Source organism: Pteropus medius, unplaced genomic scaffold (assembly GCF_902729225.1).
Source record: "Pteropus medius unplaced genomic scaffold, Ma_sr-lr_union100, whole genome shotgun sequence".
Lineage (NCBI taxonomy): Eukaryota > Metazoa > Chordata > Mammalia > Chiroptera > Pteropodidae > Pteropus > Pteropus medius.
In genome coordinates, this window is record NW_024355205.1 from 2,810,426 (window position 1) to 2,823,174 (window position 12,749).

At 41.0% G+C, this 12,749-nt stretch overlaps 1 protein-coding gene across 1 annotated transcript; it reads right to left on the bottom strand.

Annotated features, from left to right (window-relative positions):
- Positions 1–5,534: 5,534 nt before the first annotated feature.
- EDN1 (endothelin 1) lies at positions 5,535–12,637 on the bottom strand. The gene is made up of 5 exons (XM_039857440.1): positions 12,065–12,637; positions 10,291–10,462; positions 8,703–8,861; positions 8,219–8,332; positions 5,535–6,758 (listed from the first exon to the last, which is right to left on the bottom strand). The coding sequence occupies exons 1-5, from the start codon at positions 12,126–12,128 to the stop codon at positions 6,656–6,658; spliced, it is 612 nt and encodes a 203-aa protein (XP_039713374.1). The 5' UTR covers positions 12,129–12,637; the 3' UTR covers positions 5,535–6,655.
- Between the last annotated feature and the right edge of the window lie 112 nt (positions 12,638–12,749).

Genomic DNA, 12,749 nt, shown 5'->3' on the forward strand with positions numbered 1-12,749 from the left:
TCTAGCCCAGTTCATTGTCTTTGAGCTATCTTAGGTATCTTTTTAAATTGTGGAGAACTGATACATATGCAAACTTTATCTTTTCTGGTGGCTATTTTATTGACTTACTCTCCAACTATGGAAAAATCAGTTTGGGTACCTATCTGTAAATTAGACAGGCTCCTGTTACTTTCCCAAATTGTCAATCCTTATCAGATTTTCAATCTTTCCAGCTTCCTTCAATATCTGACTATAATCCTTCAAACTAACGTTTCCAGTTTTTCTCCCTGCTTCCTGACTCAGTGTCCCTGATAACTAAACCTGACTATCGGGGCCTCTGTGGGGACTTGGTTGAACAAGCATATCGAATTCATTATATCCCTACTGAAATATTTACAGATGACATGACAGTGATACCTGAGATTAGCTTCAAAGTAATCCAGTGGGGGTGAGCAGAGTGCGGGTAAAAGTGAAACAATATCAATCATGTCTTGACAACTGTCAAAACTGTATTATAGGTATATTGGGTTTATTATACTAGTCTCTCAAATGTTGGATATGTTTGAAGATATTCATATTAAAAATGTAAAACTCAGCATGTCCAACAGTAAAATTATAATACTTTCCAGCCTTTCTTTTCAATCTAGTCCTTCTCTAATATGCCTTGTCTCAGTAGACAATATTTTTCTTTTATAAGCAAAGAATGTCAATGAAAGATATTTTTGAGATGGGGAGATAATGAATTGTTTTTAAGTTCTTTCTACCTCTGCATTCATTGAAATTATGATTGAAGCATTTGGGGAAGATTATTATTATGTGGTGATATGCAGGATGGATTGGAGTAAAGAGAAATAAAGAGAACCACCTCATTGTGACAAATAATTACCACCAGGGTGGAGTCTGAAGAAATAGTTCAGCTACACAAACTCTCCAAAGAGACCCCTTTAAGTGAATCTTATAAACCTTCTGTGGTCTAGTCTCATTCTGGCCCGGGAATTATCACCCTCACCTCTGACTTACAGAACTCTGAAACTCATCTGCATATTTATTAACTCATTGACCTATTATATCTAAAGCTCTGTGTTCAAAACTTGGACATGCCAAGTTTTACATTTCTCCTCAATGCCAGAGGCACTCAAGAAGGCGAACATCTTCTGCCTTAGCCTGGTCTGCAGACAAAGAGATATAAACATTGAGTCTGCTTAAACTCAATGGGCCCATGTTCAGGTTATCTCTAAGATACCAAGGTGGTTCTGAAATTCTAACCTGCTTCAAGGCTTATACTGTTCAAGGGTGATAATATGTCCCAGTTTGCCCATGACAGACCATGGCCCTATGCTAATTGTAAGGTACTCACCAAGCACTATCAAAGGTGTCCCAGTTTTAATAATAAATAATCTGGCCACCTTTTCACCATCCAGAGTTGACCTAAGAGGATAAGACCCAACCTTACAAGCAATTTATTTTTTATGACAATCCGGGAACAGATCTGGGACACTAGCAAGTCCTGGTCTAAGGCAAACATCAGATTTGGCGACCACAAAATTGCTTCCAAGAAGACAAAGAATACCTTCGGATATTTCCACTTCTACCAAAGGAAATCAAGCATGAGCGAGGGGAACATGGAGAGTGAGAAGAACAATGTGGAGGGATGACAATATAGCAGGATGACAAAGGTACATGAACATAATGATTTGGTGTTAAACTTCCTCAGGCATGGAGACAATGTGATCCCACTCAGTGAAAATGTAAAGAGGATAATAATTTACTAAGTGAAAAAGAGTTTTGATGATTCCAAGTCTGACATACACAGGGGCATATATCAGTGAGACTATTTCAGTTTTAAAAATATCAAAATACTTTTGTCCTCTTTAGTAAATAGCCATAGCGACAAGAAGACTAGAAATTCTACAGTGGCTGCCAACCCCTTTCCCAGACTACTGGACCTTCCCTAATCTAACGTTGTGCCTGGAGGTTTAACATCTGGCCCAGCCGGGGGCCACCAGGAACTTGTCCCATGTCTCTGTTCCTGTCTATTCCAACTGGTTTGTGTCCATGCCATGCCAGCAGTAGCTTAATATTACAAATTTCATCCCTGGATACTTCCATAGCAGTTTAGAGTGGAGGCCTGGAATGACTCAGAATACGAAAAAAAGATACAGAAAGAAAAAAAAAAAATACGGAAACACAAAAAGACTCCAAACCAGCAAAATTGCATGTCAGATCCCTGATGTGCTGCTGCTCTCAGAACTACGAGCAGTCTGTCATGCTTGGAACCCAGTATTTCCATCTTTCAGTGTCCCCAAGGCCTGGGCCCTTCTCTCTTGATTACCCAATGGCCCCAGCCCTAGATCTTTCTCTGATTATTCTCCAGAGGGCCTCGGCCATCACATTTGTCACTACAGTTTCCTCCCCTGTGTTGGATCTATTGCTGGTAGTTGTCAATGAAGCACTCCATGGTGCCAGATTTGGAGGCAGGCCTTGTAAATAGTGACTTTTCTGCCAACCACATGTTGGCATAGTAAAGATGTTGGAGAAAACACATACTGTACAACTGGAAGAAATATTCGTGTCTAAGGCTTAAAGCACATATGGATCATTGATAATCCTGAGAGAGTAATAAAAAGTTAATTCCACTCGTAGCTCACTGGAAAATGGAAATAATCTACATTTATCCAAGTGCTGTCCTCTCTGTTCTGGGGCAGTTTAAGGGAAAAGATCAGGAGTCCTGAGTTCCAGTAATGCTATTTGCTTGATGGAGGAGTCTGGACAAGTCACTTACTCATTCAGTACATTTGTTTTCCTCAGCTGTCCAATGGGTATAAAATTATGGCCCCAACATCCCAAAAAGATTATTGGGAGAAAGGGTCAAATGAGAGAAGGCATGTGAAAAGGCTATGGGAAATGTAGTTATCTACAAAGGTGAAGGGCTGCTGTTAAATCATAAGATTATGAGGACAACAGCATTTATTTACAGTAGATATATCCTAAATTCCAGACCTAGGACCCCAGAACTATGAGTGCAAAGGTGAGAGGAAGCCAAGGTAGAAAGAACTCCATTGAGAACATGGGCCTGAAAACAATGTTTTACATGTTGCGAACTTGGGCTTAAAAATAAGCATTTTTTAAGACTTTAGACGCAGAATTAAAAAACACTGCTTTGCACTATAGAGTAAATGAACGAACCAAGAGAATTTCTCTTCAGTCATATAGTCTAAAGATTATTTGGTAATTAAACTCTAAAATAGCTTAATAATTAAAAGTTCCTGGCTATTTTCCATTTCATCCTATAAAAATTTACTGCATGATGCCATGAGATTTGTATGCCTCTTTATATCCCTTTTTTTCTTCCCCTGCCTTTCTTCCCTTTCATCCTATGAGGCTGGATCTGGCAACTATGATCTGTGAAGCTGGAAGGCAAAGTTTTCAGAAAGAATGATTTTGTCTTTACCACCCTGAATCCTCTATTAAGGATGTCTGTCTCCACTGACCTCCAGGTGCCTCTGGGTGAAACATCTGTCTTCAAGGGTTCAGGCTCAGAGATGCCTGCTGTGTTACCTTAGGTAGGTCACTTCCCTCTCTGGGCTTTGGCTTTCTCACCTGGAAAGACAAAAGATTGCTCTTTCTTAAGGTTACCAAGGACCTTCCTAAGGGAGCTCTGGCTTAGTGTAATTCCTTGAGTACTGAGAACTCTACTTAGTACATAAAATCTGAGGATTTCAGGAAGCACAGGCTGAATTAAAGCCAGTGGTTTCCATCACAAAAGAAGCCATTCCCTGGAGGGGGAAAAAATGATGTATCCAAGTGTGGACTCCTTTCCTTCCACCAAAAGTCACCACTCCCTATCCAGGATCCTCTGGTCCTTGGAGTCCTGAGATCAAAGCTTTGCCAGGCCATTAGTGTGAAGAGAAAAATCTGTCGTAAATGAGATTGCCAAAACAATGCTTTTTCTAGAAAAAAGATTATGGGAAGTGTGGCAGACCATCCCATCTTTCCACCCCTCAAGCTGGCTTGGGCTTTGAATACTATTGAATCTTACCTGTACACACTTGAAAAATATTCATTTCCTATGAATCTTCCAGCTTATTTTACTACTGACTCTCTTGCTCCAGGAGAGTGGGCTTTACTTTCTTTCCAGTTATTCAAGCATGAAGCAGGAAGCATGGGGAAAGAGGATTTAAAGGTGCAAATTATCCAAAAAAAAAAAAAAAAGGAGACGAGGAAGACAATTTTATCCTTGCTTGCTTTGTTATTCTTTTTACTCAGAGACTTCTTCCCATCCCAACTCCCTCTTAAATGTACTATACCCACATCCTCCAAGCTTAGCCCTTCACTCTTCCAAGCCACGGCAACTTCTTCATGCGATCTCAGGGTCTTTCTTAATGAATATAGAGAAATGCCTCCTCCCTCCTCCCCCTCCCATGCAGCCCCTTAACAGATGAGGAAACTCACAATGCAGGGGGATTGAATGGTCGCTAAAGATTGAAAAGTGGCTAAATGTAAGCCAAGTCCCTTGTCAATGTGGGCAAAACTTCACAGTCCCCTTGAGAGCTGCACACTGAGAAACAGTTTGCTAGATAAAGTGAGCTTTATAAGTAATTACCCAAAGATGCTGGACTGTCCTTTAAAAGAAAAAAAAAAGTGAAAGATGAAAAACAATGCCAGTAAAGATAGAAACTCTGCCCAGGACACTGACGAAGCACACCTGAAAGCTGTTATTTAACATCTTTCAGACGTGTCACTGTTTGGACAGCAGTGATCACTGTGAGCTAATATTTGTTGAATGCCAGACATTCTTTCAAACACCATTAAAGAAGAGTAGTGAAGATTCTCAGAAGCTGATCAAGCTCTTATGGTCTTCTGTTGGTAACAACCATTTATAATTCTGCTCTCCCCAATGGTTCGGCAAGGCCAGCAAAGCAAAGCAGAGAGGAGGGCAGTGCTGTGACGCAGGACACTCAGAATCAGCATTTAGTACCTCTACCTTTACGGGCATGAGTCCAGTCCTGGGCTACCATGAAGGACTGAAGGTATTCGGTGCCCCTGAATAAACAAAATTCTTAATCAGAGCAAATGAAAAGCCATTAGAGGTCTTTAACTTGCTCTGAGCAGGCCATTTTCTCAAAGCTACTCTGGTATGGAACTGTGTACAACTGGGCATATTTTGGAAGGCTGCTTTGCCATTGCTTCCTTCAGTCAATTAATATGGAGAAAGCACCTCTCACCACACCATCCACTTAAACTGTTGGAGATTGTATAATAGTCTAAGCAAAGCTAATGGATGAAGTCCCTGGAGAGTTTTTAGGCAAAGAGGAAACAGAAGGCTGCTATGCAAGGAAAGAAAGAGGGGTTAAAGCTGGTTTTGATTTTGTTTTTACCTTAATGAAATCTAAAGGCAAATTTTAAGGTATAGATCAAAGTCTATTTGTAATTAGCAAAAACTAGTTTCCTTCTGATTGTCACCTTTCTAAGAAACCATCTTTAATCATCTTTCCCCTTCATAATTCTTACCATTGGCCCACTTCTTAAGAATTTCAGAAATGATTCAAAATCAGTATAGTAGGGAACAAAATATTTATTTTCTAAAGTTATTACCTTGACAGGCAAAACAAAGCATTTTCTCAATTTCATTCAGAAATACATTTTAAAAAATACATAGACCAATATGGCCTGCCCAGACATATATTCAACATGGTAAATATAAGGAATAAATTGAATATAAATATCTATAAAAAAATAAGTACATCAAAATTTAATCCAACCTCTTCCATTCGCCAGTTATATAAAGAACAGTAATTTTACTGCTTTAAAGCATAACCAACATTTACTCTTCAATGTCTTTCATAAACAACCCCATACCATTGTGTTTCCAAAAAATCAAGGTAAGGGAATCTCTTGATTCAATTATCTTCTTTTCTTATGGATCAGAGCTAGTAGATTACCATGAAAATGTTATATCTACTACTGACATTTTAGACCAGATTTCAATGAGGCTAGGATTTAGTATGGAGGTTTCAGGGGAGGGGATAATAGGAAGGAGAAGAGTTTGGGAGGCAAATAATTAAAGGTGGGGAAATACTTCTGTCAGAGTGCAATACAGGTGAGGTAGACTCATATTTATGAAACATATCCCGATTTACAGTAGTAACAGTTTCGGTTTTGCATTTATGAATTTTTTTTAAAAAGTCTTTTTTTCTTTTACTAGAGTATGTTTTCAATTTGTGCATTCCTTAGCAAACCTTTGCATGGACTTTACAATTTCTCCCTGAAATGTGCCAGGCGCCTGAGTGAGACACAAAGACTCCCTTCATACCCTCTTCAGGAACCCCACCTGCAGCACGTGGAGTCTCCTCTCCTCCCTGTGAAGGATGCCACCATAATTTGCAAGTCATTGTGTCTCTCTGCTTTCTCTGAGTGGTCCATTGTCACCCCAAAGGAGGAGAGAGGAAAGCAGTTACCACTGATGAAAGCAAATGAAAAAGGGTTGGGGGACTCCTTAATCGTTCTTGGAATATTTAGGAGGAGGATGCTGGTCCTTTGCCAGTCTGGAACAAGAAATAGTCTAAGCAAGAAGGATGCTTTTGCTCTGATCCCAGCCAGTGTGGAGAGAGTGCAGTCAGCCGCACAGCACAACTCTCTCTGCGGAGGAGATGGCTTCAGACGGGACGGTCTGTAATCAGTGTGTTCGGTTGTGGTTCACTTTCTTCTCTCTGTAGAGTTCAGTTTTCAGCTTTGCAATACGAAAAGATGTTTTGATGCTGTTGCCGATGGCCTCCAACCTATTAAAACGAGACAAGAGAAAACAAATGTTATTTTTTTTAAATATCACTCCTGGGCAAAAGAAACATCTAAAATTAGAGTCTGGCACAAACAAATCTAAGTCTGGTTCCTAAACTTTCACCGCCAACAGCAATAGTGTGCTACCCTTTGCTAACCTCAAGTGGAAATGAAGCCTGTTTTTTATACCTAGAATGGGGAGGGCTGAGAAGAAGGGTGATATGGTAATATTTAAAGGGAATTGGTCATTAAATACAATTTTAAAGTACAATTTTAATGCAAACTAGATATATTTTCTTTTCTTCTGTAGCCCCATCCCACCCCCACAACCTTACTAGGAAAGAAATAAAAAGAGAGGAGGTGTATGCACTGGCCCAAAGCAAATGTTGTATGGCAATTGAAAAAAAAAAAAATTTTTTTTTTTTTGCAGGTTTAATGTTTTCTTTTTGCAGGAGAAAGAGGGAAGAACTGTAACTGATTTAATAGTTGCTATAACAGAAACTAGTAGGGAAAAAATATTCCAAGTCAGTTCAAAACCTGTGATTTATGTAATCTTGAAATCTGGGGGAGCATCAGTGGCCTGAGATCATAAATATGGAAATTGCAATGGCAGGTATGATGCCACAGCCAGCTGAGGATGTCCCACACTTTAGTGGTAAACAACTCAGAAGTTGTTCGTGAAGGCCAGGCCTGTACACAGAATATTTAGATTATAAAACTTCTTGCCACTGAATTTCTAGGAAAAGTTTCCACAGACCAAGATAGGGAAAAGTAGAACATATAACAAAGCTGACAGCAGGCTTCCTCCCTCTAGGTCGTGAATTCCAAAATGCTTAGGACTGGGAAGGGTCATCACTGTGGAGCTGCTCAAAGCAACCCTGTGGTATTGCCTAATCCAGACCCTTTCTCTGCCCCAGCTCATGACTAACTAGATAACAATAGAGCTTTTGGGAATGGCATTGGCTCTCCACCAAATGCACTTCTCTATTTGAAATAAATAAATAAACCCAAAAAACAGCATGTTCTAACTCTCACCAACCCTACCTAATGACTTTATTTTCCCTTTGGCCATTTGAATAACTACTACATTTTGAAGAACTTGATCAAACATGACACTTTGATTCAAAAAAAAAAAAAAAAAGACTTCTCCCTGAAATGATTTTTAATTTCTCAGGGAAAGTGGTAAATATGTTAACTCAGAGGGGCAAAGACTGGATATGAGCAAATGACAACGGTGTCTCTAAATATATATTGTTTGTGAAAAATCTCCCTTCGTACTGAGAATATGTGCTAAAGATCACCAAAGTGGGCAGCACTCTGCATTTAAGGTCTTCAAAAAAGTATTTGGCGGGGATTCCTTTGCTCTTTTTAATCTATAGAATATGAAGATCTCGAGAATGACTGGGGAGAGCAAACTATTAGCGTCGGTGATGGGGGCTCGATGTTCTTGTGGGCCTCTTACCTTCTTATTTTTCTTCCTTCTACCAGCTGCTGCTGAATACACTTCCTTCCAAACTTAGAACAGTCTTTTCCTTTTTTATGGTCATTCCAGCCTTTCTCCACAGTGTCTTGGTCCCTGTTAAAATATGCATGGGAAAAAACATTTCAGAAATGGTATCTTCAGTTGCTCTCAATATCTCTGTTAATCTCTTTAAAAAAATATTAAAGTGTAGTTGGCATACAATATCATATTAGTTTCGGATGTACGACATAGTAAGTCAATATTTATATATCTTATGATGTAATCACCACGATAAGTCTGGTATTCGTCTGTCAATATGCAGAGTTATTATGACATTATTGACATATTCCCTGTGCTATACAATACATCCCTATGGCTTATTTATCTTATAAGTGGAAGTTTGTGCCTCTTATTAGCAGCATTATAATAGGAAGAAGATCAGGAGGCCACAAAACTTTTCGAAAGCAATGGTGTTTCTACTCACCTGAGTTCTTTTCCTGCTTGGCAAAACTTCCAGCACTTCTTGTCTTTTTGGCTAGCACATTGGCATCTATTCCTGTGGTCTGTTGTTTTTGTAGGAAATAAATCCTTTAAGGATCGCTTGGACCTAGAAGGGCTTCCAAGTCCATACGGAACAATGTGCCTATTATCAAAAGAAAGGAATAAAATATATTAGCATAATCAACAGTCATCAAAATGATACATTCTATGGGGCACACTTATTCCATTTGGACTCCAGGAGCTCACCACAGGGTGTCTGGTAGAGAAACTTAGGAGAGTAGAGTCAGGATCACATGCCTGTCAATGGCCCTGAGTACCCGACCAGGAGAAACCAGTTTCTCCAATTCAATGAAATTCCATTTCCACTCTTAACTAAGTTCAATTTCTTCTCTTGACACTAGCAGCATTGTTTTTTATACCAAATCATGACATCTCTGTTTTGGTGACTGTTTCATATTTTTTCCTTTTCTAACATTCTATTTAGTTAACAGCTATGGGGAAAGGGAAAAGAGGGACTTCGAAACCATGCAAAATCATAACCCACAAGATATGGAACACCTATTCTCAATTCGAGTCATACGATAATACTAGAAGTGCCCTCTGAGGGGGCGGAAGAAGACCTACTATGCCCATGCTTGCGTGTCTCCTGCAGTTTGGTAATATGACTACAGAAGGACTTGTTGCCAGAATGCTCTCCAGGAACTTCCAATGTGTCTGTTTTGATTCCCACCTAAGAAACAAAGTTCTCCCCTTGGAAGAGTCACCTTACTAAGTATTAGGCTCGTGGTGGCTTTTGTTTGGTTTGATTTTATTTTGTTTGGATTTTGGTCATCCCTCACCATACTGGGAAACTGCAAGCACAATAAACAAGTTTTTGTTTATGACTGCTGATGGGTGAACTAGTTTTCAGGGCAGAGAGGGAGAAAGTGCTTTCTTCACTTTGGAGGCAGAAGGGAAGTCTACGGACTGTGTTTCTATTGCTGTCTTGAGATGGGCTTTTCTAAAGGAAAAGTACAGAAGACTCAGCACATCCAGGTTCGAGGTTTAGCATTGCCACAGCCCATACCCGCACAAGTGACTTCAACCTTTTGGGTCTTAGTTTTTCTATAAGTAAAATGAAGGGATTGGATTATAAATTTATAATCCCTTCTGCCTCTTCAGTCTCTACCCTCCCATCAGAAGCCAAATGATCTCGGCAACTTATTCCCTAAACGGGGACAGATCCCACTGAGAAAACATTCCCCCAAGGCCTCACACTTAAATTTTATCCTCAGAATGTGTGGCAGCCACTTGCCATCAGCTCTTTCCATCTACCTTGGCATGAATAGTCTGACCCACAGTGTCTCAGAAGACCCTTCCTTCTGTTGCTAAGAGCCAAGCTGTCTTGTTCTTTTCAGGAATGGAAGGACACTGCCCCCACCCAATGAGGCACTACCCTGTTGGCAGAAATGCTACTTCCAGAATCCAAATGAGGGGCTTCCCTGAAAAGTAACCAGAGTTACTGGGGTCCGGTCTCTGGTGAAGCCAGAGCTAAGGAATGACTAGAGTTACAATGCCCTCTAGAGACTCACTCGGGAGTGTTGACCCAGATGATGTCCAGGTGGCAAAAGTAGACACACTCTTTATCCATCAAGGAAGAGCAAGAGCAGCGCTTGGAGCGGCGGCGGGGCCGCCAGGGGGCACTGGGGAAGGGCTTCTCTCCTCCGTCATTGGCCCCGGTGCTGAGCTCGGCACCCAAAACAGCTGGGGAGAGAAAGAGCAGGTCAGTGGGGATGTCTCCTCAGAAGCCAGAGGTACATTGGATCACAGGATTGACATTGGATGTAGCAGACCAAATAAAAGCAGAGGAAGCATACAGCCTGCCTTCAGCAAGAAACACGGAGGAAAAGGGCTCTTTACTTTGTCTCTCCTTAACATGACTTCACCTTTACCCCCACTGCCTTATCAGCTTCAGAGAGATTACACAAGAGCAGAGGAAACAACCACCTGGAGAGGGACTTACCAGCCTCCTTGAGGCAGCCCTCAAGAAAATGCTTGGAAGTGTTGCCTGTTAGAATCTAGGTCACCTTCTGCATGGAACTCAGTAGGGCAGCACAACTTTTAGTGGCTAAAAATTGACTGAGGACCAAAAATCTAAAATTAAGTTAATCACATCGCCTCTTCCTAGATTCGGAGCCACTTCCCCACGTAAGATGTCTTTCCATTTAGGAGAGTATCCACCACTTCACACTTTGTGTAGGGCAGGGAGTAGCCCAGATGATATATACCCCCTTAGAATTAGGTAGAGGTCAAGAGCTTTGGGAAGATGACTGGAAGGAAAGAAGAGAAATCAGCTTTCCAATATTCATTCCAGGCCATCAGCTCCACAGAAACCACTGACCTAAGGTGAAGCTGAGCAGAAGCTCAGGGGACCTAGTCAACGTTCTGTGGATGTGGAATTCAGAATCCCCCGCACAGCCTGGCACGTGTGGGGTCGCCTCCTCCCCCCTCCGTGCTGCTGCACCGGCTCTTCTTCCTGACAAGTTAGCCATGCAGCTCATCTGCCCAATTTTGTACATTTCAAATGATCAGACACATTCCAGGATTTTCATTCCCTTGACATCCTTTCTCTTTAGTCAGGGTCATGAAAAGACAAAAAAGTGCGTTGACCCTAGAAGGGAGAACCAGGCAGATGCACATGTCCTATCTAAATCCTTAAGCAGCCAAGATTTATCCCAGCTCCCCTCCCAAGACAGGTGAATAAAACTGAAAATAGAGCTCATATTGTTTTGGATGCCAAAAATCTGCCAAAAGAAACCTAAAGTCAATAATGACAAATTTTAAAGAAAACATCTGCTTCACCCTGAAACCGCCTGCGGGGGTTATTCAACAGACTGTTCTGCAGGTGATTTTACTGCTTGAATATTGCTTGAATGACTTGAATAAAATTCCTTGTCTTCAAGCTGAAATGTTTAAATATTTTACACATTAACGCACTATTAAAATAGTATTTGAATAAGATATACGTCCCTATACATCCTATTACCTGTATGAAAACTTACATTGCAGATATACATTTGGCTCAATTCATTTTGGCTTTATGTTTCTTAAGTTATATTGTTAAAAGCCAAGGAAATACACTATACAATAACAATAGTGTTATTTTAATGCTATAGGAGTAATTGTTTTCCATAGAGGAATTTTTTTTTCCCCACTATAAAACTTAAGTAGCTTTGAGCAATAATTCGCAGACACTAGATATCTGAGCTGCAGCAGTAAAAAGCAGGAGAAAAACAGAAGCAAGAAAAGCATTAAGGTGGCTAAGAAGACATTAACATTCATATATTTATAAATCAACGTGCCTACCTGTTTCTGGAGCTCCTTGGAAAGCCACAAACAGCAGAGAGAAAATCATGGGGAAATAATCCATTCTGAAAAAGGGATCAAAATTCCTCCCCTGCAAACTAAACCCGAAGGAAGAAGAAGAAAGGCAGCTTCAGTTCCCTCAAAGCGCTTCTGGTTATGCTGATCTCAAAGTGATCTTTCAGTCTAAATGTTCTTTAATGGGGAGAAAAAGAAGTTTCTGCCAGGAGAGACAGCGGTGGGAGCGGTCTGAAGACGCACGAGGCGGTGGCGTGCGGGGGACAGCAGCAGAGACCCGGAGGACCCTCGCGGCAGTCGCCCCAGCGCAGATGCAGAAGTGCGTCTGACTTGGACAGCTCTCCGCCTGCTTTTTATATTGAACCCCTATAGAGTGGGGGTAAACAGCTCCGACTTTATTCCAGCTCCAGACAATGTTATTGTGTTATTAGTCACCAACAGGCAACGTGCAGCCGGAGATAAGGCCAGGCTCTAAAGGAAATCACTGCTAACTTCAGAGGCAGACGCCCGCCGTCTGACAATTCAGGGGCAGGGCTAAGAAAAAGAAAATACCCATTGGAGACCTTTCGTAAACCTGCCCGTGCAGCGCTGGAGTCTGCTTCCCCTTTGCAAGCTGCCAGCCCCAGAGTTCAAGAATCAGAAGGACTCCAGAAAAGTCATACCATTGGTA

What these genes read in the sequence shown, in the direction of transcription:
- EDN1 (XM_039857440.1), bottom strand. Translation starts at nt 12,128, where the DNA reads ATGGATTATTTCCCCATGATTTTCTCTCTGCTGTTTGTGGCTTTCCAA. An exon ending in CAAGCAGGAAAAGAACTCAG is followed by an intron (nt 8,333 to 8,702) that starts GTGAGTAGAAAC and finishes ATATTTTAACAG; the next exon opens with GGACCAAGACACTGTGGAGA. An exon ending in GAAGGAAGAAAAATAAGAAG is followed by an intron (nt 6,759 to 8,218) that starts GTAAGAGGCCCA and finishes TCGTTTTAATAG; the next exon opens with GTTGGAGGCCATCGGCAACA.